The 25,983-nt window shown below is 43.1% G+C and overlaps 2 protein-coding genes and 1 pseudogene across 3 annotated transcripts in view; 1 reads left to right on the forward strand and 2 right to left on the reverse strand.

Moving 5' to 3' along the window:
* NOL8 (nucleolar protein 8) overlaps nt 1-6,714 on the reverse strand; it is a 48,799-nt gene extending 42,085 nt beyond the window's left edge. Inside the window, exons 1-4 of the mRNA XM_054727020.1 lie at nt 6,621-6,714; nt 5,477-5,687; nt 4,898-4,960; nt 2,545-2,623 (exon numbers count right to left, since the gene is read on the reverse strand). Of these exons, the coding sequence (XP_054582995.1) occupies nt 2,545-2,623; nt 4,898-4,960; nt 5,477-5,672 (338 nt within the window). The 5' untranslated portion in view covers nt 5,673-5,687; nt 6,621-6,714. The remainder of the gene's footprint in view (nt 1-2,544; nt 2,624-4,897; nt 4,961-5,476; nt 5,688-6,620) is intronic.
* A 502-nt stretch (nt 6,715-7,216) lies between these two features.
* The window catches only part of CENPP (centromere protein P), a 258,919-nt gene continuing 240,152 nt past the window's right edge, over nt 7,217-25,983 (forward strand). The window contains exons 1-3 of one of the 2 annotated variants that reach the window (XM_008156887.3): nt 7,217-7,383; nt 23,466-23,647; nt 24,993-25,081. In XM_008156887.3, the coding sequence (XP_008155109.1) occupies nt 7,277-7,383; nt 23,466-23,647; nt 24,993-25,081 (378 nt within the window). In that variant the 5' untranslated portion in view covers nt 7,217-7,276. Of the gene's footprint in view, nt 7,384-7,801; nt 7,819-23,465; nt 23,648-24,992; nt 25,082-25,983 lie in introns of those variants that run through there. The other variant, XM_054727451.1, reaches the window with a different exon arrangement.
* LOC114228158 (60S ribosomal protein L32-like) lies at nt 13,790-14,291 on the reverse strand (annotated as a pseudogene).

Genomic DNA, 25,983 nt, shown 5'->3' on the forward strand with positions numbered 1-25,983 from the left:
TACAAGCCCTTCGGTTGATCTCATATCTCTCCCACCTCTCCCTAACCTTCCCGCTGTAATATGACAGTCTGTTTGATGCTTTACTGCCTCTGTATCTATCTTTTTGTTCATCAGTTTATAATGTTCTTTATTATCCACAAATGAGTGAGATCATGTGGTATTTTTCTTTCATTGACTGGCTTCTCCATCTAGTAAGAATTCCTTCTTTTTTATGGCAGCATAGTATTCCACACAGTTTTCTGATCCAGTCATCTGCTGACGGGCACCTAGGCTGTTTCTAAATCTTAGCTATTGTAAATTGTGCTGCTATGAACATAGGGGTGCATATATCCTTTCTGATTGGTGTTTCTAGTTTCTCAGGATATATTCCTAGAAGTGGGATCACTGGGTCAAATGGGAGTTCCATTTTCAGTTTTTTGAGGAAACTCCATACTGTTCTCCACAGTGACTGCACCAGTCTGCATTCCCACCAGCAGCGCACGAGGGTTCCTTTTTCTCCGCATCCTCGCCAACACTTGTCGTTTGTTGATTTGTTGATGATAGCCATTCTGACAGGTGTGAGGCGGTACCGCATTGTCGTTTTGATTTGCATCTCTTGGATAATTAGTGACTTTGAGCATGTTCTCATGTGTCTCTTGGCCTTCTTTCGAAAAGATTGTATTTAGGTCCATTGCCCATTTTTTTATTGGATCACTTATCTTCCTTTTATTAAGTTGTATAAGCTGCCTGTAGATACTGGAGATTAAACCTTTATCAGTGATAACATTTGCAAATATGTTCTCCCATAGAGTGGGCTTTCTTGTTGTTTTATTGATTTTTTTTTTTTTTTTTTGCTGTAAAAAAATTTTTATTTTGATGTAGTCCCATTTGTTTATTTTCTCTTTAGCTTCCATTGCCCCAGGGGCAGTATTAGTGAAGAAGTTCTTTCGGCATATGTCTGAGATTTTGCTGCCTGTGGATTCCTCTAGTATTTTTATGGTTTCCCATCTTATGTTTAAGTCCTGTATCCATTTTGAGTTTATTTTTGTGTATGGCGTAAGTTGGTGATCAAGCTTCATTTTTTTGCATGTATCTGTCCAATTTTCCCAACACCATTTACTGAAGAGACTGTCTTGATTCCATTGAATGTTCATGCCTCCTTTGTCAAATATTAATTGAGCATGGTGGTTTGGGTCGATGTCTGGGTTCTCTATTCTATTCCATTGGTCTATGTCTCTTCTTGTGCCAGTACCAGGCTGTTTTGAGAACAGTGGCTTTGTAATGCAGCTTGAAATCTGGTATTGGGATCCCTCCTACTTTATTCTTCTTTCTCAGGATTGCTGTGGCTATTCGGGGTCTTTTGTTACTCCAGATGAATTTTTGGAGAGTTCTTTCTAGGTCTGTGAAATATGCCGTTGGTATTTTGATGGAGAGTGCATTGAATCTATGTTTTCTCTCTTGAAAGTTCCCAAACTTACATAATCTTTCCTCCCTGAGAATACCTTCGGAATCATAAAATACTCAAATAGCTGTTACAATGCCTTGTACTTAATCACTTACCAAACTAATCCTATGCCTCTCACACAGGAATTTCCTATTACCTTTATCTTTGTATGACACTAGCATTAACAGTCAAAAATAACATAAGCAACTTAGTAGTGTCTATTCAAATTTTAAACTTATGTAACTCCAGCAACTCTTCTGGCTGACACAAACTCCAGAGGAAGCCTTGCATTATGCAGGAGCCATCCATGCAGGGTCTACATGTCCATCAGTGAGGTATAGCCAACTACACTGTGGGTCAGCTATTTGCCGAAACAGTACTAAAAAGTAGTTACAGAAAACTGGGAAGGTCTACATCACCGCAGAAGATTGTATTAAAAAGATAACATAGCTTAAAATACGCACATGTAAATGCATTGCATTATCTTTATTGGGTTGTGAGGAGAAACAGTTGAGAGTGAATTTGCTAAAACCATCTATAATAATAAAAGTGTAACATGCAAATTGACTGAATGGCTGAACAGCAGAACGACGGGACCACCTTCTGGATGAAGCTGGGGAGTGTAACATGCAAATTGACTGAATGGCTGAACAGCAGAACGACGGGACCACCTTCTGGATGAAGCTGGGGCTGCGAGGGCTGAGATCCTTGCACGAATTTTGTGCATCAGGCCTCTAGTCTATATAAATAAAAGCCTAAGCGACCAGCCAACTGTTCAGTAGCTATGATGTGCAATGACCACCAGGGGGCAGATGCTTAACGCAGGAGCTGCCCAGCTGTGGTGACTTGGCAGCTGTGGTTCTTGCACCTGGAACCAGAGAGGAGGGACCCCAATTCTAGGGTGCGTCCCCCGAGAACCATCCTCTCACAATCCGGGTCCCCCTGGGGGGTGTTGGAGAGCCAGTTTCGGCCTGATCCCCTCAGGCCAGGCTGAGGGACCCCCCCGGTGGGCCTCTAGTAATAAATATAATTACTCAATAGTTTTAAATCAATTAAGTGAATATACAAAACCACTTACAAAATAAAAAATACTGTTTAAATTCACATAGAACAAATCTTACCTGTGCAAAAAACTTTCTTTTGCTATTTGAATTTGTAGTGTTCCACCTTTCCATTTTGTGTTATTTAAAACAGACATACCTATAGAGTAAAGAATTATTACCCAATTACATCACAATGCAAAAATACATTTCAGAATGTGCCTCTTCTAATTATTTAATACCAAGAAAAGCAGACTTGTTAATCATGAAGAGATACAGAGAAAACAGAACAAGGAATTTTATTTTATTTTAATCTTTTTTTTTTTTTTTTGCGCCACACTGGCCAGGCGCCAACTCACTTTTAATTCTTTAGTAAGACAAGTTGTTTCTGAAATTCGGGATCTGATTCCTGGTAATTTTTTAAAATCACGCAAATAAAAGTTAATGCCTTAAACAAAAATAAATTCACAAGAGCATATTTTAAGGCTGACACTTCCGAGGGTATGATCTGTCTACCTTTATACAACTATGAGCAATCAACCCCAGCTAATCAACTTTTCGGAACAGTAACCGAAAACTGACCACAAAATTGGTCTTTACCATCCAATGCCACGAAGGCTGATCAACTTTCCAGGTTCCCCAATACCTTTTTTTTTTTTTTACAGAGAGGAGGGGAGAGGGATAGAGTTAGAAACATCGATCAGCTGCCTTCTGCACACTCCCTACTGGGTATGTTCCTGCAACCAAAGTACATGCCCTTGACCGGAATCGAATCTGGGACCCTTGAGTATACAGGCCAACGCTCTATCCACTGAGCCAAAGCGGTTAGGGCTCCCCAATACTTTCTTAAGAGCCACAGTCTCCCTATGAAGCCCCTGATGGGAAGTCACGCTAGGCTTCTGAGCTCGGTCATCGCTCAGCATGCATGTGCGCAGCCCTGGTGCGGGGCTCCACCAGGCTGTGATCCTGAGCCGCCAAACACACCTGAAGACCAGGTCCCCCTTGAGCTGCCTGGAGAGCCCTGAGAGAACAAGCAGTGAAAGGGCTCAGATCCTGGTCTCACCTAGACCACTTACTAGTGCAGCCCTTACGTTCCCTACCTCCCAGTGGGACTGGAAGATACGAATGAGGCAAATGTGTAAACTATAAAGCAACACTTGTTTGCTAATGGTTTATAAAGTAATGCCAGAAATCTCTGGTGAATGAGTGACATTTCTTTACTTCCCACAATGAAACTCTAAAATGCCAATGTAATTTTCCCAAGGTGAACTACAGTACACTGGAATTATGTAGCTCCTCACTTTCATTTTTCACCTCATGCTAGTTACCTCTGTGTAACTTCCAAACAAATTAGCTGCAAGTGACTGAACTATGCTATGCCCTAATAGTTGCTTTTTCTCAATATTTGCTATCAGATTCCTTAATAATAACCACTAACAGAGGGAAGACTGTATTGGTAGATACTATTTTAAATACAAAGATTCTATTCAATTTAATCTTTGCAGTAAATTATAAGGCAAACAATATCTTTGCTATACATTGTATAAGCAAATGGGAACTTAGAAGTTTAAATAACATGCCACAGGTTACATTCAAAGCTGCTGTGTTCTTAACCACGACTCGTCAAGGGCGATGGCCCTCTTTCCCTATTAACAATAAGAACCTGACTATTCAGCTTCTAAATAACTAGAATTCATCACCGAATCAGTGGCAACATGGATTATCTTCCCTTTCTTCTTCAATGAAGAACAGTTTTACTAAATTTCTCTCTCTCTCTCTATATATATATGTATATGTTTTTTTTAATTAACTTTTTAAAGCAAGAGAGGAAGGGAGAGGGATAAAGAAATGGAAATATCAGTGAGAAACATAATCTATCGCCTGCCTCCTGTATGCCCCCCACAACCCGGGCATGTGCTCTGACCAGGAAATGAACCTGTGACCTCCTGGTTTCTTTGGTTGACAGTCAACCACTGAGCCGCACTAGCCGGGTGTGGGGTGTTTTTTTTTTAAATATATACTAAACTTCTTGATAGAGATTCTATAATTTCAAGAATAGTCTTACAAGGGCATACACTAAGCCAGCCTCTCCTAACAGCATTTCATTACAAGAAAATAACCTCCCTAAGGAATGAACTCACAAGGAAAGGGGGGAGGGGTATGGCATAGTGTAACAGGCAATTTCTATGAAAGTTTTGTTTCTTGTCCAAAATATTTTAGAATACCATTGTTGAGCAATACCAGTAGCAATGTGCTACCACATGTCTGCTGATGCCAAATGGTATGAAACTAAACCTGCTGAGTTACAGGTTATTGGAATTCTCTTGATCATAGCTGTCCCTCTGGATGACTTAAAAATTGGCTGTTAAGATTTAGAACGAAGTTATTCCAAGTTACACAGACATAAACTGGCAAGTCATAAGGAATATCTTACATTTTTTCAGGTCTGATTCTGCAACTCTGATGTTGATATATGCAAAGACTTTCTGTGGGTTTCCTAAAAAAAAGAAAAACACATTTATTTAAACTCTTATCCAAGAAACAATATAAAATGATTACATTTATAAATTTAAAAAAATGAACTCTTGGAAAGAAGCTCTTTCAAAGAAAAAACTTGTTTATTTTTCACTGGACTCAAAGATTGAAATTTTCTAAGTATGATTATTAAAATATTAAAAGAAATAAAAAATGTCAAATGGTCAGTTGATTATGTTATGATGTTATATGATTTTATGTTAGTGACATTCTTCTTAATAAGACACTTAGTATTTGAATTTTAGCTCTAAAAACTGAAAGTTACATGTTTCAGAAATCAGGTGTTTTAGAATGTAGAATATTTTTGAACTCAGGAATGTAATTCTGGGCCAGTTCCACATCATGAATTACACCTCCGGGCATGGCGTGGGGTATACAATAATATACAGGGGCTAACATTAATCTCTGCGGTTCCTTTATTTTGTGATAACTAACTTGAGTTAGACCTGCCTTTACCCATGAAAGACTATAAACTTACCTTGGTCATCTTTCCGCGTGATGATCTCCACATCAGAAACATCTCCAAATCTGCTGAACTGGTTTTGCAGGTCCACCTCAGAAATGCTCCGGCCAAGGCCACCCACAAAAAGGCGCTTCGTTTCTCGGTTGGCTTTCATAAAGGCTGGGGTACACTCAGTGTGTTCTGGTAGGAAAATAATTTGAGTTCTTTCCATTAGTTCTTCTCAAACCTAAGAAAACAACCAAAACAACCCCAACTCACCTTGAACCTTTGATGCCAAATTGGTTGCCTAAACTTTCACTATTATATTGTTTCTAAATTTTATCCCTGGAGATTCTGGTCAAACCCTACACCCCCTTTCTCCACGAACCCCGTTGGAACAGCACCTCTGCAGACACAGGCATGGGGAGATGCTTCCCCACAGGTGGGCGCCAAAGTGTGCTCCACCCTCCTCAGTTCCTTATCCACCTCAGCAGGCATTTTGCTTTCATTCATTTATGCATTCCTTTGTTCACTTTAACGAATGCTGACAGAAATGAGGTGTGGCAGGTCAACATGCTGAAGGATGAAAGAGACAGCTCCTGTACCAAGAGATGACTGTTCAGGCGCAGAGAGCAATGATACCATAGCTAATACAGGCTTGTTCTGCTTTTTTTTTTTTAATTTAAGTATGTGTCAGCTTTGTATGGCATAGTTTGCGTGCATCTCGTTTTTCAGATGAGCAGGAGAGATTAAGTCACTTTCCCAATGTCATTCAGAGAATTAATGAAGCCAGAATTATAAACAAGGTCTAATTTCGGAACCTGGAATGCATAATTATACTAGGAAAGTTGTTGTATTTGAAGGGGCTCGGGAAAACTCTCGGAGGTCCTAGGCTGAGGCCCTCTGTGAGATCTCTAACCCCGGTGGCACCCAGGGGCGCGGCGGCCACACTCGCCTCTTCCCAGAGCTGACACACCTCCCACGTGAGCCCCCGAAGCAGCGTCAGAACCAACCTACGGCTCGTGCTCTGGGCCTGAGGCACGACCTACGTCTTCCCGGAGGACTCCCCGCCCCCACCCTGCGCACCCAGGCCTTTTGCCCCTGAAGACCCAAGACCCAAGAGAAGGGACAGTGGAGGCAAAACGGCCCGGTCTCTTCCACGGCCCAGACCCACTCCTACCGCGTCGTTTCCACAGCCAGCGCCGCGGAGGTCCCTAACTCCTAGTCACGTGCTCCAGGGGCAGAGTCGCGATTCCTTCCTACTCGACTTCGCACCCAGCCTCCTAAGGTTCCGTTACCATCCAGTTCCCGTGCTCTGCATTTCGTTCCCCGTCGTCTGGGATACCGCGATGCCTCCGCCACCCGTCCCTCAACGTCCTCACAACTCTGGAATCGTAATTATATGATTCTTACTTAGGATTATCGCCTCGTGTTTATCCACGCCTGGATTAGCTACCGGCGGAAGTGAGAGCGGGAGGAAAATCACGAGACACTCCGTTTCACAACGTCCGGAAGCTACTCTTCAGTGACGCACGCCTCTGGTTGCTCCAAAGTCCGCTAGCGCGGGGGGCGGGGGGGGGGGGGACAGCTCGGTCCTGGGGTTTCGGGTTGGAGCGAACCAACACTCTCCAAGCGTGGGGACCGTTGAGGAGCAGCGGGTGCAGCGTGCCCGGGCCCGAGGCTGCGTGCCAGCGCGGGCGTCCCGCAGGGCGTCGCGCACACGCTCTCGCCACCCCCCTGCGGGGCGCCCCGGATGGTCCGCGCCAGGAGCGCGCGAGGCTTGAATCGCCGGGCGAGGCGCGGGTCCGTCTGGCTGCTTCCCGCTAGCGCCGCGCTATGGACGCGGAGCAGGCCGAGGTCCGCGTCTTGGAAGCCGAGGTCAAGGCTCTGAAACGGGCGTTGGAGGAGCTGCCGGCGCCCGGAGAAGACACCGCCCGAGTCCAGTACGTGGCCCTCCTCAGGCCCCGGGGGCGGGCGGAAGTGTCTCCTCTCGGGTGTGCGCCCCTCCCCGCGGACGTCCCGCAGCACCGAGCGTGGGCGGGGCGCAGAGTGCCGTCGGGGCCGCCCTGGGAGGAGTGGGCGCGCGGAGGGAGGGAGGGCGCGCGGGGAACTGGCCGCCCCGGTCCGCGCAGCCGCGCGCACTGACCCGCGGCCCCGTCTCTGTTACTAGCCATTGGCGGAGTGTGTGGAGGACTCTAAGCGCCAGACCTTTCTTCATGGGCGCCCTCTGTTAGTGCCTGACACTCGGGAGAAGTGGGTGCTGTTTCCAACCCGGCCTGGGAGTCACGGAACCTGAGGCTCGGGGAGTTGAGTTGCTTGCCCCAGGCCTCAGAGAAAGAGCGTAAGGGCCAGGGCTGGTGGGAGCCCCGAGGCTAACGGTAAAGCCCGGCCCTTCGCCGAGGGAGGAAGGGGCGGAAGGGCTGTGCGGTGTGTAATAGTGTGTACCTATCGTCTCAAACTGGCAAGCTGCTCGGAAGCAGAAACTACCTTCATTTTTTCAGTCGAGACTATTTGACACGGGTGCAGAGAGAAAGGTCCTCCTGAGCTGACGGGACAGGAAAACGGGGCGGAGCTGACCGCTGATGTCTGCATCGCGTTGGGATCCTGAAGGCCGAGGGAGCTGTGAATGGAGGAAGGGAGGGAGGCCGGCCGGCGCTGCTCCAGGGGTCCACAGCTGGGAAGCAGTAGCATTACTCGGAGTTGGGTAGAAATACAGATGTTGGCCTCACCCCGACCTACTGTGTCAGAATCTGCTCTTTATAACAAGACCCCACACTGTTCTACGCACACTTGGAAGTTTGAGAAGTGCCAGATCATTCTGTGGATGAAAACCATTTCTCTACTGTTGGCCAGGAGAGCATGCAGACAGTTAATGCAGTCTGGGCCTCCTCGGGGATCAAGTTGGGGAAGTCAGAAGAGTCCCGGGTGTTTGGTTTAATGTGAACTTTCTTTTCACTATGGTGGAGAAGGAAGATTGGGATCTGTGTACCAAAATTTTTGGTGTATGTGTTTTTTGTTTTCATTCCAGTTATAAAGTACACAGGAGCCAGTTTATTATTTTCCAAAAATTAATATTCATATTAAAAACTATAGAATCCAGCATGAAAACTTGTATGGTAGTCTACCTACTTCATGAATATAAAGCAATATGTTTGCCAAATTCTGATGTGAGTTATAGCATTAGAAACAGTCCAAACGACTGAACAGAAGCTACAGGAGCCTGAAGGACTGACCTGGGAGAGGAAGAGGGTTAGGTGCCATTGCTATGGCACAGAGAGGAGAGAGGGAGCGACGGAAACAGTGATGAGAGGCCAGCCAGGTGCGTTCTCACATTTTCTGCTCTGTAAGGCTTTCCACCACTATAAAAGCCTCTGATATTCAGTAAATTTTGAGCTGTGGGTACAGGCTCTTGCACATGCTATAAATTTTAAGGTTTCTCTTCAGAATGAAGTCTCGTTACAGTAATAAAAGAATGGCTTTTAAAGGTTTTTCTATATTTTTCACATTCATAAGGCTTCTTCCCAGTCAGAATTCTGTGATGTTCAGTAAGTTCTCACTGCTGGTCAAGGACTTATGACAATCATATCTGTAATATTTCTCTCAAGTATGACTCCTCTGCTGTACAATTCGGCAGGAACACTGATGAAAGGCTTTGTTACTGTTTCTACATTTATAAGGCTCCTCTCCAGTGTGACCTCGCTGATGTGCGCAGTAAGGTTGAGGAGCTGCCAACTCATGTGGCTTCTCTTCAGAGTTCTGATGCTCAGTCAAGTTTGAGGACTTGCTAAAGGCTTTGCCACATTCTCTATATTCATGAGGATTCTCTCTAGTATGAGTTATGTGATGGAAAGTAAGGCCTGTGGAATTCAGAAAGGCTTTGCCACATTCTCTTCATTTATAGGGCTTCTCTCAATCTGAATTCTCTGTTGAGTTAGGGTTGATAATGCACTGAAGTGTGTGTGTGTGTGTTATTGTGGTGAAAACCATAAATTTTACCATCTTAATTATTTTTTAAGTATACAGATCAGTGATACATACATTCATAATGTTGTGCAGTTGTCACCACTATCCATCTCTATAATTTTTCATCTTGTAAAATTGAAATTCTACACCCATCTGTATATATAAAAAGGCAGCCACCAGAAAGCTGTAACAGCCCTAACTGGTTTGGCTCAGTGGATAGAATGTCGGCCTGCTGACTGAAAGGTCCCAGGTTCGATTCTGGTCAAGGGCATGTACCTTGGTTGCGGGCACATCCCCAGTAGGAGGTGTGCAGGAGGCAGCTAATCAATGTTTCTCTCTCATCAATGTTTCTTTTTTTTTTTATTGTTTAAAGTATTACAAGTAGTAGTACATATATCTCCTTTTTTTTCCCCCCACTGACCTTCCCCCAGCCTCCCCTACTCCCTGTCGCATGTCCTTATCCCACCCCCCCAGTGTCTTGTGTCCATTGGTTGTGCTTATATGCATGCATACAAGTCCTTCAGTTGATTTCTTTCCCCCCCTCCCCAACACTCCCCAGCATTCCCGCTGTAATTTGACAGTCTGTTCGGTGCTTTATTGCCTCTGTATCTTTTTGTTCATCAGGTTATAATGTTCTTTATTTTCCATAAATGAGTGAGATCATGTGGTATTTTTCTTTCATTGCCTGGCTTATTTCATTTGACATAATGCTCTCGAGGTCCATCCATGCTGCTGTAAACGGTAAGAATTCCTTCTTTTTTATGGCAGCGTAGTATTCCATTGTGTAGATGTACCACAGTTTTCTAATCCACTCATCTGCTGATGGGCACCTAGGCTGTTTCCAAATCTTAGCTATGGTGAATTGTGCTGCTATGAACATAGGGGTGCATATATCCTTTCTGATTAGTGTTTCTCGTTTCTTGGGATATATTCCTAGAAGTGGGATCGCTGGGTCAAATGGGAGTTCCATTTTTAGTTTTTTGAGGAAACTCCATACTGTTCTCCACAGTGGCTGCACCAGTCTGCATTCCCACCAGCAGTGCACGAGGGTTCCTTTTTCTCCGCATCCTCGCCAACACTTGTCGTTTGTTGATTTGTTGATGATAGCCATTCTGGCCGGTGTGAGATGGTACTGCATTGTCGTTTTGATTTGCATCTCTCGGATAATTAGTGACTTTGAGCATGTTCTCATGTGTCTCTTGGCCTTCCTTCTGTCTTCTTTCGAAAAGATTCTATTTAGGTCCGTTGCCCATTTTTTTATTGGATCATTTATCTTTTATTAAGTTGTATAAGTTGCCTGTAGATGTTGGAAATTAAACCTTTATCAGTGATAACATTTGCAAATATGTTCTCCCACACAGTGGGCTTCATTGTTGTTTTGTTGATGGTTTCTTTTTTATTTTTTTTATTTTTTTTTATTGAGGTATTATATGTGTACATATCTTACCATTGCCCCCCACACCCCACACCCACACATGCCCTCCCCCCCCAGAGTTTTGCGTCCATTGTTTATGCTTATATGCATGCATACAAGTCCTTCGTTTGATTTCATAACTCCCCCACCTCTCCCTAACTTTCCCCCTGTAATTTGAGTCTGTTTGATGCTTTACTGTCTCTGTATCTATCTTTTTGTTCATCACTTTATAATGATCTTTACTATCCCTAAATGAGTGAGATCATGTGGTATTTTTCTTTCATTGACTGGCTTATTTCACTTAGCATAATGTTCTCCAATTCCATCCAGGTTGCTGCAAATGATGAGAATTCCTTCTTTTTTATGGCAGCATAGTATTCCATTGTGTAGATGTACCACAGTTTTCTGATCCAGTCATCTGTTGACGGGCACCTAGGCTGTTTCCAAATCTTAGCTATTGTAAATTGTGCGGCTATGAACATAGTGGTGTGTATATCCTTTCTGATTGGTGTTTCTAGTTTCTTCGGATATATTCCCAGGAGTGGGATCACTGGGTCAAATGGGAGTTCCATTTTCAGTTTTTTGAGGAAACTCCATACTGTTCTCCACAGTGGCTGCACCAGTCTGCATTCCCACCAGCAGCGCACGAGGGTTCCTTTTTCTCCGCATCCTCGCCAACACTTGTCGTTTGTTGATTTGTTGATGATAGCCATTCTGACAGGTGAGAGATGGTACCTCATTGTTGTTTTGATTTGCATCTCTCGGATAATAAGTGACTTTGAACATGTTTTCATGTGTCTCTTGGCCTTCCTTCTGTCTTCTTTTGAAAATATTCTGTTTAGGTCTGTTGCCCATTTTTTTATTGGATCATTTATCTTCCTCTTATTGAGTTGCATAAGCTGCCTGTAGATGTTGGAGATTAAACCTTTATCAGTGATAGCATTTGCAAATATGTTCTCCCATACAGTGGGCTTTCTTGTTGTTTTGTTGATGGTTTCTTTTGCTGTAAAAAAGCTTTTTATTTTGATGTAGTCCCATTTGTTAATTTTCTCTTTAGCTTCCATTGCCCTAGGGGCAGTGTCAGTGAAGAAGTTCTTTTGGCATATGTCTGAGATTTTGTTGCCTGTGGATTCCTCTAGTATTTTTATGGTTTCCCGTCTTATGTTTAAGTCCTGTATCCATTTTGAGTTTATTTTTGTGTATGGTGTAAGTTGGTGATCTAGTTTCATTTTTTTGCATGTATCTGTTCAGTTTTCCCAACACCATTTATTGAAGAGACTGTCTTGACTCCATTGTATGTTCATGCCTCCTTTGTCAAATATTAATTGAGCATAGTGGTTTGGGTCAATATCTGGATTCTCTATTCTATTCCATTGATCTATAATGTCTGTTCTTGTGCCAGTACCAGGCTGTTTTGAGAACAGTGGCTTTGTAATACAGCTTGAAATCTGGTATTGAGATCCCACTTACTTGGTTCTTCTTTCTCACGATTGCTGTGGCTATTCGGGGTCTTTTTTTATTCCAGATGAATTTTTGGAGAGTTCTTTCTAGGTCTGTGAAATATGCTGTTGGTATTTTAATGGGGAGTGCATTGAATCTATAGATTGCTTTGGGTAGTATGGACATTTTAATGATGTTGATTATACCAATCCATGAACACGGTATGTTCTTCCATCTGTTTACGTCTTCCTCTATCTCTTTTTTCAGTGTCCTGTAGTTTTCTGCGTATAGGTCTTTTACCTCCTTGTTAAATTTATTCCTAGGTATCTTAATTTTTTTGGTGCGATGGTAAATGGGATTGCCTTTTTAGTCTCTCTGCCTGTAAGTTCACTATTGGTGTAAAGAAATGCCATAGATTTCTTGGCATTAATTTTGTATCCTGCTACATTGCCAAATTCATTTATTAAGTCTATTAGTTTTTTGATGGAGTCTTTTGTGTTTTTTATGTACAATATCATGTCATCTGCAAATAAGGACAGCTTTACTTATTTTCCAATTTGGATGCCTCTTATTTCTTCTTCTTGTCTAATTGCAATGGCTAATACTTCCAGTACTATGTCAAACAGGAGTGGTGAGAGTGGGCATCCCTGTCTTGTTCCTGTTCTTAGGGCAAATGGTTTTAGTTTTTGCCCATTGAGTATGATGTGGGCTGTGTGTTTATCATATATGGCTTTTATTATGTTGAGGTATGATCCTTTTATTCCCACCTTGCTGAGAGTTTTTATCAAGAAAGGGTGTTGGATTTTGTCAAATGCTTTTTCTGCATCAATTGATATGACTATGTGATTTTTATCTCTCAATTTGTTTATGTGATGTATCACGTTTATTGATTTGCGGATATTGTACCATCCTTGCATCCCTGGGATAAATCCTACTTGGTCATGGTGTATGATCTTTCTGATGTGCTGCTGGATCCAATTTGCTAGAATTTGGTTGAGAATTTTGGCATCTATGTTCATGAGGGATATTGGTCTGTAATTCTCTTTCATTGTGTTGTCTTTATCTGGTTTTGGTATTAGGGTGATGCTGGCTTCATAGAAGGAGCTTGGAAGCGTTCCTTCCTCTTGAATTTTTTGGAATAGTCTGAGGAGGATAGGTTTTAGTTCTTCCTTGAATGTTTGGTAAAACTCCCCTGTGAAGCCATCTGGCCCGGGCTTTTGTTTGCTGGAAGCTTTTTGATGACTGCTTCAATTTTTTCCATAGTTATTGGCCTATTGAGATTGTTTAATAGCATGGTATTTAGTGTCCATGTGTTTGATATTTTTGGATTGTTTTTATTTTAGTTGATTTCCAGTTTTATGCCACTGTGATCTGAGAAAATGCTTGATATGATTTCTGTCTTCTTGAATTTGAAGAGACTTTGCCTGTGACCAAATATATGGTCTAACTTTGAAAATGACCCTTGTGCACTTGAGAAGAATGTATGTTCTGTGGCTTTGGGGTGAAATGTTCTGAAGATGTCAATTTTTTTTTTGGCAGAATTTTATGATTTTATTAACACAAATACAAAGTGCACACAATCTGTCTGTTCATTTTCTTCGCTGCGCAGCCTGGCATTGGGATTGGTGATTCTGATGGCCAGCTGGGCTGTTCTTTTCACAATGGCTTTGCGGTTCTTTGAGGAGACGCTGTGAGCAATCTCAGCACAGTAAGATTTATTGCACATCAGCAGCCCTTCAAGCTCCTTGACGTTATGGACCAGAAACTTCCGAAAGCCACTGGGCAGCATGTGCTTTGTTTTCTTGTTCCTCCCATAACCAATGTTGGGCATCAAGATCTGCCCTTGAATTTTCTACGCACCCCATTGTCAGTGCCTCTGGATTTCTGCCAGGTCCGCTTAATTTTGACATATCTGTCTGACTGGTGCCGGAAGAACTTCTTGGTCCTCTTTTTGACAATCTTGGGCTTCACGAGGGGTCTGAGGGCAGCCATGGTGCTGAGTAGGAGATGGCTGCCACCTCTGTAGGCAGCGCCGAGGAATGAAGATGTCAATTAATTCCATCTGGTCTAGTGAGTCGTTTAGGATTGATGTTTCTTTGTCTCTGCATTTTCGCTGCTTCCCTGAGTTGGTAGGGTGGCTTTTTGTGCTAGATGTCCTATATGGCCCAGTGGGTCTGCCTCCCAGTTACCTGAGGTGGACACTCTTGGTGCACCCCTTTGTGGACTGTGCATACAGCCTTGTTGTAGTTAAGTCTTGATTGTTGTTGGTGTCACTGGGAGGAATTGACTTCCAGGCCAATTGGCTGTGAGGACCCATTGTGTCTATAATGGAAGAACTGCTGTGCTGGAGACACGCTTATGGGGCAGGACTTGTTTCAGTGGGGCTTTGGTGCTGCTCACTGAGTCTACCTCTTGAATGTGTCACTTATGGATGTGAGGAGTTGAAATCTGGTGTCGTCTCACACTGACCACTAGATACTCTAGCTTCTGGATCACCAATGGGGTGCAGGTCAGCTACTGTCTGAGGCCACCCAGCAGGAGCTAAAGCGAGAACTACAGTTTTCTCCTCTTTGCTTGGGGTTTGGAGGTTTTGGAGCTGTCTGACTAGAGCTGCAGTTTGTTAGGTTAAGCTGGGATAGGGCAGGCTATTTATATGCAAAAGTCGCTGCGTGGAGCTTGGGTGGGTTTGTAGATTGTGCGGGGCGGGGTCTCAAGGAGTCACTAGGCTAGGGTGTGGCAAACAGCGATGGCTGCCAGTCAGCCCTCTCTGCGTCTCCGCATTTCCAAGTCCCCATGTCCCGTGCCCCAACGCAGTAAACAATGATTGCTGGGCGCACCTCTGCAAGAAAGTCACCCTTACTTTCCAACCTGATGGCAGACAGTCCAGGTTCTCCCCGTAGGAGTTTGGGTCCCCAGCGTCTACCCAGAAGCTGGAGTTCAGAGTAATCAGGAGCTTGTCTCCCTTTGGGTTGAAAAAAGCACCCAGTCGCCCGCCTCCAGCCTGATTCGCGTGCCTCCGTATCTCAGCTTTTCAGCGCTTGTGCACGTTTCAATGCTTTTTTCTCTTTCCTTCTAGTTGTAGAAGTTCCACTTAGCCAGCTTTCCCGTGGTTCTGTTTTACGTTTTGTCTTTTAGTTGTAGTTTCGAAGTTGTTGTGCGAGGCAGCAGTTTAGGTGTTTACCTATGCCGCCATCTTGGTTTCTCTGGGTCTTGTTTTCTTATCCAATCTGTTACCCTCTGTCTTTTGATTGGGGCATTTAATCCATTTACATTTAAAGTTATTATTGATAGGTACTTATTTGTCACCATTTTATTCTTATAAGTACCATGTGCTAACTGATTGTGCTGTTGGAGCTCCGCTATTTTTATTCTTTACCCCTGTGTTCCCTCTTTGCTTCCTATTTCTTTTTTTTACAGCAGACCCCTTAGCATTTCTTGCATTGCTGGTTTGGTGGTAATAAATTCCCTTAGTCCTTTTTTGTCTGTGAAGCTCCTCATTTCACCTTCAATTTTGATTGATAGCCTTGCTGGGTATAGTATTCTTGGATTCAGACCCTTCCTTTGCATGAGTTTGTATATTTCATTCCATTCCCTTCTGGCCTGATGAGTTTCTGTTGAGAAATCAGTCACTAGTCTGATGGGGGATCTTTTGTTGGTAATTTTCTGTCTCTCTCTGGTCGCTTTTAAGCTTCTTACTTTGTTTTTGGTGTTTGCCAATTTACTTATAATGTGCCTTGGCGTCGGTCTTTTGGGGTTCCTTTTGCTTGGGACTCTGTGAGCTTCTTGGATTTGTGTGGGTTTTTTCTTCCCTGTATCAGGGAAGTTTTCTGTCATTATTTCTTCAAACAGGTTTTCTATTCCTTGCTCAGTTTCCTCTTCTTCTGGAACCTCTATTATGCGGATGTTGTTTTGTTTTGTGTTGTCCCAAAGTTCCCTTAGGCTCTCCTCCTGTTTTTGAGTTGTTTTTTCTAGAAGCTGCTCTACTTGGGTATTTTTTCCATCTTGTCTTCTAGCTCACTTATAAGGTCCTCTGCTTCTTCTAGTCTACTGGTGCTTTCTATTGAGTTCTTTACAGCAGCTATGTCATTTTTCATTTCTTCTTGGTTCTTCTTCATTTCCTCTTGGTTCTTACACATATTGTCGAATTTGTCTTCCATTCTTTTCAGCCACCTTATGACCATTTCTCTGAATTCTTTCTCTGACAGGTTGCTTGCCTTCATTTCGTTTACTTCTTTTTCTGGTGATGCCTGCTTTTCTTTCATATGCGGGCTGTTTCTTTGTCTCCTCATGGTCTCTCTTCTCCAGATGTCTGGTTATGTAGTTCTCTCTCTCCTGCATTGATTTAAAGGCACAAAATACAACACAACCAGGTTCTGCACACAAGGCACTGAACAGAAATGTATTCACGATATTAATAACCCCAAATAAAGGTGACCACCAGAGAAAGGAAAATTAGGGGATAGGAGAGAAAGAAGAAGAGGAAAAAAAGAAAAGAAAAGAAAAGAAAAGAAAAGAAAAGAAAAGAAAAAGAGTAGTGCCAAAATGAAAATGGGAAAATGAAAAAAAAAGTAAGAGAGAAAAGAAAGAATAAGAAAGAAAAGGGGGAAAAAACCACCATATTTTCCAGCGTATAAGACGACTGGGCGTATAAGACGACCCCCAACTTTTCCAGTTAAAATATAGAGTTTGGATATACCCGCCCTATTAAGATGACACCTGGCGTATAAGATGACCCCCAACTTTTGAGAAGATTTTCCTGGGTTAAAAAGTCGTCTTATACGCTGGAAAATACGGTATATATATGGGGAGAAAACTCTAATAGAACAGCCACTAATCCCAGCCAATGCCAACAACAAGTACCTGGAGATGAATGCAAACTACAAAAAACTAATATCAAGTGAGGCAAGGGAAAACAGAAGCAAAAAACAAAGAAAAACAAACAAACAAAAAGAATAAGCAAAACAATCTCATAAAAAAGCATAAAAATCGATATAATCAACATTCAAGCAAAAAACAACAAAAGGATAGAGAGAAAAACAATTTTTTGGATACTTAAGACAGATAACAAAGAGGTGTGTATGGATTTGGAGCAGGGGATTGGAAATTAGATATACAAGTAGGGTTACATTTTAACAGGGGTAAACAGAAACAATAGGGAAAATCTAAAGCAGGAAAAGGTTAAGAGAAACAGGACATCAAAAGGGGAAAAGTTAGGAAGTGAGTGATGTCATAAAGGTAAAGCTGAGATAGAGTAAAACGATACTAAAGGAAAGATGAAAATAGAATGTAGGACACTACTCCCAAAGTAAAATAAAGAGAAAATAAAATGGCACTTTTTGAAAAAAAGGTAAAATAGTAGGAGTAATAATAATGATTGAAAATAAAATGTAATAATTAAAAATATAAAATCAAATGAGGAAAAAAGAAAAAAAAATAGTTTCTTAAGTAAAAGATGAAAAAAAAATAAAAATGTGCAGTAGTGAAGGTCATTCACTTCCTCTACTGTTCTGTCTGGCTTGCCTGTTTCCCAATCAGGACAGTATTGCGGTTCCCTAGTTCCCCTGCTCCTCAGTGTTGTAAGCCAGTCCTGATTTTTAAGCAGGCAGTTGTCTTAATTTCTCGTATTCCTTTATTTGTGATTACACAAGAGTCAATTTGTGATTAGCCCCTGGGTGGCAGTGTTTCTGGATTGACCTCCGGGTCTATAGGTCCTCTCTAGCCTGTGCTTAGATCCTGCTTTCCCTGTGGCACTCAATACCGGTTTGTGGGAGTGGGCTGCCCCAGAGCTGGCTCTCTGACGGTCATTCCCCGCTCTGATCCCCAGGTTCCAGAAAAACAACTTCCCCTGCAGTCTCCCAGGGTGTCCCTAACCTGGTGATCCTATGTATTGGGTTTAGCAATCAGAAGCAAGGATTTGAAGAGGAAAACGCCCAAGTGTGTGAACAACGGGCTGCGCGCAAGTCTGCACAGTCCCCCTTCCCCCTTGGGTCTAAGCAGCCGGCACACTTTTAACCCTTTGCACTCGCTTGCTTTTTTCTCGAGCTGCTACCGATGCTAACCGTGTCGAGTCACACTCGACATCCGAGTGCAAAAGGTTAAAATTTTTAGGCTGTCCTTTTGCGTCAGATGAAAATGGGTTGCTTTTTAGAGATCCCCTCCGTTAGCAGCTCTAAGAACCCCCTTCCACATTCCCGGATCACGCCAGCCCCGTCAGCCTCGGATTTTTCTAGGTGCAGACTTCCCCCCGGTCCTCCAGCTCCCACAGTGCGCGCTTTTCTCTGTCCTGCCAGGACCAGAGACCTCCTCACCTTATCTCAGGCGAAATCTGACCTTTCCGAGGTGGAGTGTAGAGCTCCTCTGAATCCGCGCGTCTGCGCCAATTGGGGACCGGTGTTCTGTGGTTCGCATCTGTTCGGTGAGTGCCGCAGTTGTAGATTTTCAGGCTTCCGATAACATCTACTTTCCCCTTCAAGATGGCAGGGTCTCTGCGTCTGAGCCGGTGTCTCTGGGAGGGAACCCAGCGGCAGTGGGGGCTGCCCATCCAGGGGAACCCCCTCCAGCAGTCCCCCACCTTCTCCTGGAGTGTAGCTGTCTCTCAACTCGCCAACAAACACTCCCCTTGTGATCCTCAGCTGCCCTTTCTTTCTGCTCCGGGACAAGGCTCTGGACATGTCTGTCTATTCTGCTGCCATTTTTTCTCCCTCTGCATCATTTCTTAATTCCTGTCTTTGGTATCACTAATTCTTTCCTCCATCTGGTTGGTTCTGTTCTCTTGGCTCAGTAGTTCACTTTTAATTTCCTTAATTGCATGCTTCATTACTATGATTTCTGATTGGTTCTTTTTAAAAGTTTTAAACTCTTTGGTAAAGTATTCATTTTGTTTATTGATTTGTTTTCTGAGTGCAGTGAATTGCCTGTCAGTATTTTCTTGCATCTCTTTGAGTATTTTCAGAATTGCAATCTTGAAATCTCTCATTTATATCACATATTTCCATGTGTTCAAATTTGCTTTCTGAAGACTTTTCATTTTCTTTCTGGTCATCCTTCTTGCTGTGGTTCTCCATGGTATTTGCTGTCCTCTTTTGTTTACACATTTATCTATGAAGTCGTCTCTCCATTATTTTCCAGTAGATGGCACTGTGTCGCAAGATTTTTTATTAATCCTCACTGAGGATATTTTTCCATTAATTTTTAGAGAGAGTGGAAGAGAGGGAAAGAGAGAGAGAAACATCGATTTGAGAGAAACACATTGATCGGCTACTTCCTGCATGCACCCCAACTAGGGCCTTGGCCAGGAAGGAGCCTGCAACCGAGGTACGTGCCCTTGACTGAAATTGAACCCGGAACCCTTCAGTCCATAGGCTGATGCTCTATCCACTGAGCAAAACTGGCCCGGGCTTTTTTCTTTTTGGGGGATTGCTAGATTTTTTGCCTCTGTAGTCTCCCAGATGTGAGCTCCCAGGCCTATGTAAAACAGTACAGCTATGCTGCTTGGGGGTAGGGTTTGTGTTGCCCTCACCTAATGGCAACCCCTGACCTCCGTGGGTCCCACGCCAAGTACCCCTCTTGGGAACCAGTCACAGGTGGAAACCAGTTCTCCTGCAGTAGCTCTTGGCTTACGACGCCAAGGGCCAGGGAGGTGAGTTTGGGGAGTCCCAGCGGCGGCAGGGCTCTGTGGTTGTTTCTTTGTCTGAAACACCGCTGCTGCCCGACAGTGGGGAGCGCAGGGCAGGAGCCTTGCTCTGTCGCGTCTGCTGGCCCCGTCACTGTTTGTTTCCTCGCCACTCGCCCTGCTGGGCTGCCCTTCCGCACCCCCAGCGGCTCTGTTCCTCCTGGAAAAGGAAGCACCTGCTACTCCCTCCCCCCCCACCCCCGCCAGCCCTTTTCTCTCCTCCTCAGGCCAGCCAAGCCACGAGCTCCTGACTACAGGGCTATATCTGCAGGCCTTCTGCACTTTCCTCCCTTCTCGTCTCTGTAAACCCACCTCTAGATGTTTCCTTGCTCCGGTCTGAGCAGAATTTTTTTTGTTGAATTATTGTTGGTTAACTTGTTGAAATTTCAGGGAGGAGGAAAAGGTGTGCTCTCACAGGGCCATTCCTCTGATGTCACTGCTCATTAACTTTTAAACTCAAGTCTCATGTAGATTTGTTTTATACTGTATTTTTAAAATATGATTGTATTGATTTTAGAGAGAGGGAGGAAGGGAGTGAGAGGAGAAAGAGAGAAGGAGAGAAACATAGATGTGAAAGAGAAACATCCACCGGCTGCCTCCTTTCTCCTACCCGTCTGTGCTGAGGATCGAGCCCAGAATCCCAGCTTGTGCTCTAATGGGGACACAAACCTGCAACCTTCTGGTTCATGGGACCATGCTCAATCAGCTGAGCCACACGGGCCAGAGCTCACGTAGATTTGTTTTCTTTTTTGTTATTTGCTGGGAGCCAATTCCAGCATGTAATAATTACAAGAGTTTTACCAAAAGGTTGGTGAAGCTTGGGCGGCTCAACAAGGGTGAGCCACACATGTAATTACCTGTTGGAAATGGCTAAACAGCACTTCCCTCAAACCTGAATGGGATAATTGTCTGCTGCCAGACAGCTCAGGGCATTTTATTGCCTCCTGTTGGCCAAACACCTGAACAGTTCTAGACTATTCCCCAAACTGATAATGCTTCTGTATTCTACCCTTTGATACATTACCCTTTGAAGTGTATATCTCCACCTTGCCTAAGGACAAATTTTGTTATAATAAAAGCACGGGTCCTAGACAAGGAGAGAGTCTTTAGCTCCTTCAGCTGAAGATCCTCTGACCCCCAATGCCTTTCAAAATTATCTCCGGACTCCTTGAATCTATGCGCAGCCCCTTTCTCCAGAATGCTGAACCCTTTGTAAGGTTGGGAAAAGAACCCCGGCAGTTGTTATTATTTTAAAATATATTTTTATTGATTTCAGAGAGGAGGAGAGAGGGAGAGAGAGATAGAAACATCAATGTTTAGAGAGAATCATTGATCGGCTGCCTCTTGCACATCCCACACTGGGGATCAAGCCCTCAACCTGGGCATGTGCCTTGATCGGGAATCAAACTGTGAATTCCTGATTCATAGATTGACACTCAACCACTGAGCCACACCAGCCGGGCTAGATTTGTTTTAAAAGAGACAAGTTTCTTCTGAACCTCTACTTTTGGCCAACAAACTACGCTAAGGAGACAAATTTATGAATAATAAATTAACTATAAAACTAATAAAATTCATAACCCAGCATCATTCCAACCAATGTCAGTAATTGAAATGGACCAATGATATTTTGTTTAAAGTATGTCACTGCTATGAATGAGAAAATTTAGGTTGTCTTTGTGATAAAATATATATAACATAAAATTTACCATTTTAATTTTTTCAAAGTCTACAGTTCAGTAGCATCAGTACTTTTACATTGTCACGCAATCATCACCACTGTCCTTCTCTAGACTGTTTTCATTGCCCCTGAGTGAAACTCTGTAACCTTTAAACATTAACTTCCCATTCTCCCCATTCCAAGTTACAGGTTCTTTGTGTTCTGCATAGCTATCCTTTAATTGATGACAGTATTAGAAATACCTTGACATTTCATTCATAGTTTGCTGTGACATTATTTGGTACTAGAGGCCTGGTGCATGAAATTCGTGCACGGGGAATGTGGGGAGGGTCCCTCAGCCCAGTCTGCACCCTCTCGCAATCTGGGACTGCTGGTTCCTAACCACTCGCCTGCCTGCCTGCCTGCTCACCCCTAACCACTCACCTACCTGCTTGATCGCCCTTAACCACTCGCCTACCTGCTTGATCGCCCTTAACCACTCGCCTGCCTGCTTGATCGCCCTTAACCACTCGCCTGCCTGCTTGATCGCCCTTAACCACTCGCCTGCCTGCTGGATCGCCCTTAACCACTCGCCTGCCTGCTTGATCGCCCTTAACCACTCGCCTGCCTGCTTGATCGCCCTTAACCACTTGCCTGCCTGCTGGATCTCCCTTAACCACTTGCTTGCCTGCCTAACCGCCCTTCCTGCCTGTCTGATCACCCCTAACCACTTGCCTGCCTCCCTGATTGACCCTAACCGCCTCTCCCTGCCTGCCTGCCTGATTGCCCCTAACCACTCACCTGCCTGCTTGATCACCCCTAACCATCTCTGCCTTGGCCCCTGCCACTGCGGCTTTATCTGGAAGGACGTCTGGAATGACGTCTGGAAGGTCATTCGACTGTCTGGTCTAATTAGCATATTACACTTTTATTATTATAGATTCATTTGGCAGCAACTCATTTATATATGAAGATTGCCTCCTTTTTTTTCATTAGCTTTGTATATTTAAAGTAACTTTTTTCATCAATCAGTGATGGCAAGTACAAAAGAGCATGTGACATTCTCTCAGAATATATTTGTTAATATTTCAAATCATAATTAAAGCAACATTTAAAAAAGTCACTACAGACTTTGTACAAGTGTTTGATCTCTAGTGTGAACGATACATATTTGGAGGGCCCGCGATGTAGACTGGGAAGTAGGACGATATGCTCCAGAATGGAAGGATGGCGTTTCTTACGGGGCAGAAGTCGGCACCGAAGAATGTGGCTGAGTATGAGGGCAACAGAGTATGGCAGAGAGTAAAGTACCATTCACTGTGAATGTTAGCCGAAATGTTCGTGTTTTTCCAGGAAAATAGAGTTACATATTCTCAGTGCAGAATATCTGATTGCAGTGTTAAGGAAATTATGTTTTATTCTTTTGGAATTTTTACCTCCTCTATTCTCAGATTTCCTGAGAATCTCTTTCTTAATATAATGCTCTCTGATACTTTACTTGTTTTGGAAGTTAAAGCTAGCTAGTATATTTTGTTTTTAATTTTGTGCCATCTTTTAACATAATTTGAGATGTCTTGATATATCAGATATTTAGATGGGAACATTTTAAACAATTTGACCAAAATGGACATTTTGATTCTGTAAAATACTCCTGTGATAATTTTTTACAGTTGCTTCAAATATGTAGAAATATGGTAAAATAATTTGGTTAGGTTTATTTTATGTTGTGATTAAAGGTGGCAGTGTCAATGAGCCACATTGGTTTTGAGTTGGTTTTAATGGGAAGAGAAACACAAAATGGGAATGGTTTGAAGAAATTTGTACATATTAGATGGTTTCTTCTTTAGAGTAATTATTTCCAATATTTGCTTTTTAGAAAATCATTTCAAGAAATATACCAATCAGATTCTGAAGGATGGGAAACTTCAAAAGATCTGAGAAGTAATCTTGGAAATTTAGAATCAGAACTTCTATTTCTAAATACGCTTACTGGTATCAATATCAGAAAGTACTCCAAGAAGACAGAGAACTTAATGAGCGCTGAGATGACAGAAAGGCGTAAGTGTTAATTTTAATCTAAAAGTGGTGTTGAAGCTTTTCTTGTTATGCATAGGAATTGGGTCGGGTGTCGTTGAATTAAAATTTTACAAGGTAATTCTTTGAATGTGTGGTTGTGGTAAAGTTGTTTTGTAGGGTCTTGAATATCACAGTGTACATAACACTCCTAAAAGCTGCCTGAGATGGATATTAAAGGAAACACGATGACAGGGTCGATATTTAAGCAGCTTAATAGTCAAGTAGCAGAGGTAAGTGGTTGTAAGAACACCACCACGCTGACCCGAAAGGTGCTTCGTCTGCAGCACCGTACTCCTCTTGAACATAGTCTCGCCACGAGAAAAGTACCGGCAGCTGGACTGTTCACCCAGGGAGGGGTTTTCTGGTCTCAAGGAGTTTTATTGCCAAGGATCTGTGATGCACTAACAGGAAAGGGGAAGCTAATTCAGCGGTGCAATTGGATGTCGGGAACTTTGAACGAAGTAGCATTCCCTAAAGGAAGAATCACTTTTGGAAATGCTTTCTGACTTCCATCAAAATAACCCTCAAGACTGGGAAGGAGGGAGAGTGCCTCTCAGTCTTGGGAAGATTGAATTGCATGTGGAAGTGAGTGATGGAATTTAGACACTTCAGGTACTTGGAACGAGGAGATGGAATACAGAGGATGGAGAGTGATGTCAGGCCAGGTGTCAGACTTTTATTATTACAGAAGTCTCAGTCTTCTTATTTTGAGCCCCAAGTTCACCTCCATCTATTGATGTACTTGATGCTGCCTATTCAGAATGCCTTTCCTGGTATTCTGTGCGTAGATGGATTTGACTCTAAGGTTTCCCCGTTGCTGGCTGAGGTTTTAGTTTTCCTAGGTTTGCCAGTTCAGTTCTTTTACATGTGATATCTAGCTCATCCATACGATTTTTAGCCTCTAAAATTAGGTTCCTCTCATCTCTTTCTCTTTCTCCTTGTGGAATTGTGCCATTCTAAAAATACTGTTATTAGCAAATCTAGATGTTGATAAACTCAGAATAGTGGTTATTTCTTGGGTGAGGGTAGAATATAGCCTGGGAAAAGGCATGAGGTAATTTCATGGGGTCCTTTAAAATTGATGTATCTTTACTCAGTGCTGGTTACATGGGAATTTCTATTCTTTACCTTAATCTTTTGGTATAATTGAGAGCTAGAAAGTGTAAGTTGATTTAATTCTGTTTCACACAAAGGTAATCAATTTGGTGCAGATTATTCTAGATATTTTCAATGCTAATACTAACACATACTTTACACTATATAACCACATGGATATTTGAAGAAAATTGTTATTTGCAAATAAAATATTTGTTTTTCTGATTGATAGGTATAAAGAAAGTTCTACAAAGACACAAATTATCAGGAAATTGCCACATGATTACATTTCAAGTTGAATTTCAGGTTCTGGAAGTCCAGGTAAACGAAAGATTATGTTGTGATAACAGAGATTCTATTGCTGTGAAATAAAAATCCCCCCTCCCTTAGCCTCCAGCAGTGGCTGAACTGAAGAGCAGTTCATGAACCAGGATCCCCTTGTTGCATATTTGTGCAAAGTAGTACCACTTCAAGAAATTTTAAAGTATAACACAGTACCCCAACAACTGCATGTGGGAGGGTTGTTGCTGGGGGATAGGTACTTTATTGGAGGGCAGGTTGCAAGATGCTCCTGGGCTCCCAGTGCAAGCCCTGAGGTGCTGGGAGCAGTCCTGGGATGCCTCCAGTAGTTCGCTGATATGCCAGCCATTTGTAAGCTTTTATCTATTGCTGCTTAACAAATTTCCCCAAAATTTAATGGCTTAAAGCAACAACAAAAAGAAACCACATTTATTATCTCATTCGTTTCTTGTGGGTCAGGAATTTGGGGGCAGCTCAGTTGGGTGTTCTTGCTTAGGGCCTCTCATGAAGTTATGGTCATCTGGGACCACAGCTATCCAAACACTGCTCTGGGCTGGAGGGTTAGACTCCAAGGTAGTTCATGGTTATGCCAGCAAGTTGTACTGGACTGCTGAGACACAGCACAGGAGGAAGATACTTTTGACTAAGATTTTCACATAAAATTAGGAAGCAGACAGAATGGTAATGTACAACACACGGCAAGGGTGGAGTGGAAGAATAAGGCTCTGTCTGACACCTTCAAAGGCTGGCTCTCAGGAGAGTGGGATCCAGGCATAATTTTGTGAACTAACTGGGATGGGGTTCATGCTCTGATAGCAGAAAGCTCTTTCAACCCGTTGGTTTTCCAGCTGGGCCTACCAAGAGAGTATGTGTAAGAGGACAGGAGCAAGGAGGGCAGGAAGGCTGCCTTGGCTTCAGCGCAT

This window comes from Eptesicus fuscus, chromosome 15 (assembly GCF_027574615.1).
Source record: "Eptesicus fuscus isolate TK198812 chromosome 15, DD_ASM_mEF_20220401, whole genome shotgun sequence".
Taxonomy (NCBI): Eukaryota; Metazoa; Chordata; class Mammalia; order Chiroptera; family Vespertilionidae; genus Eptesicus; species Eptesicus fuscus.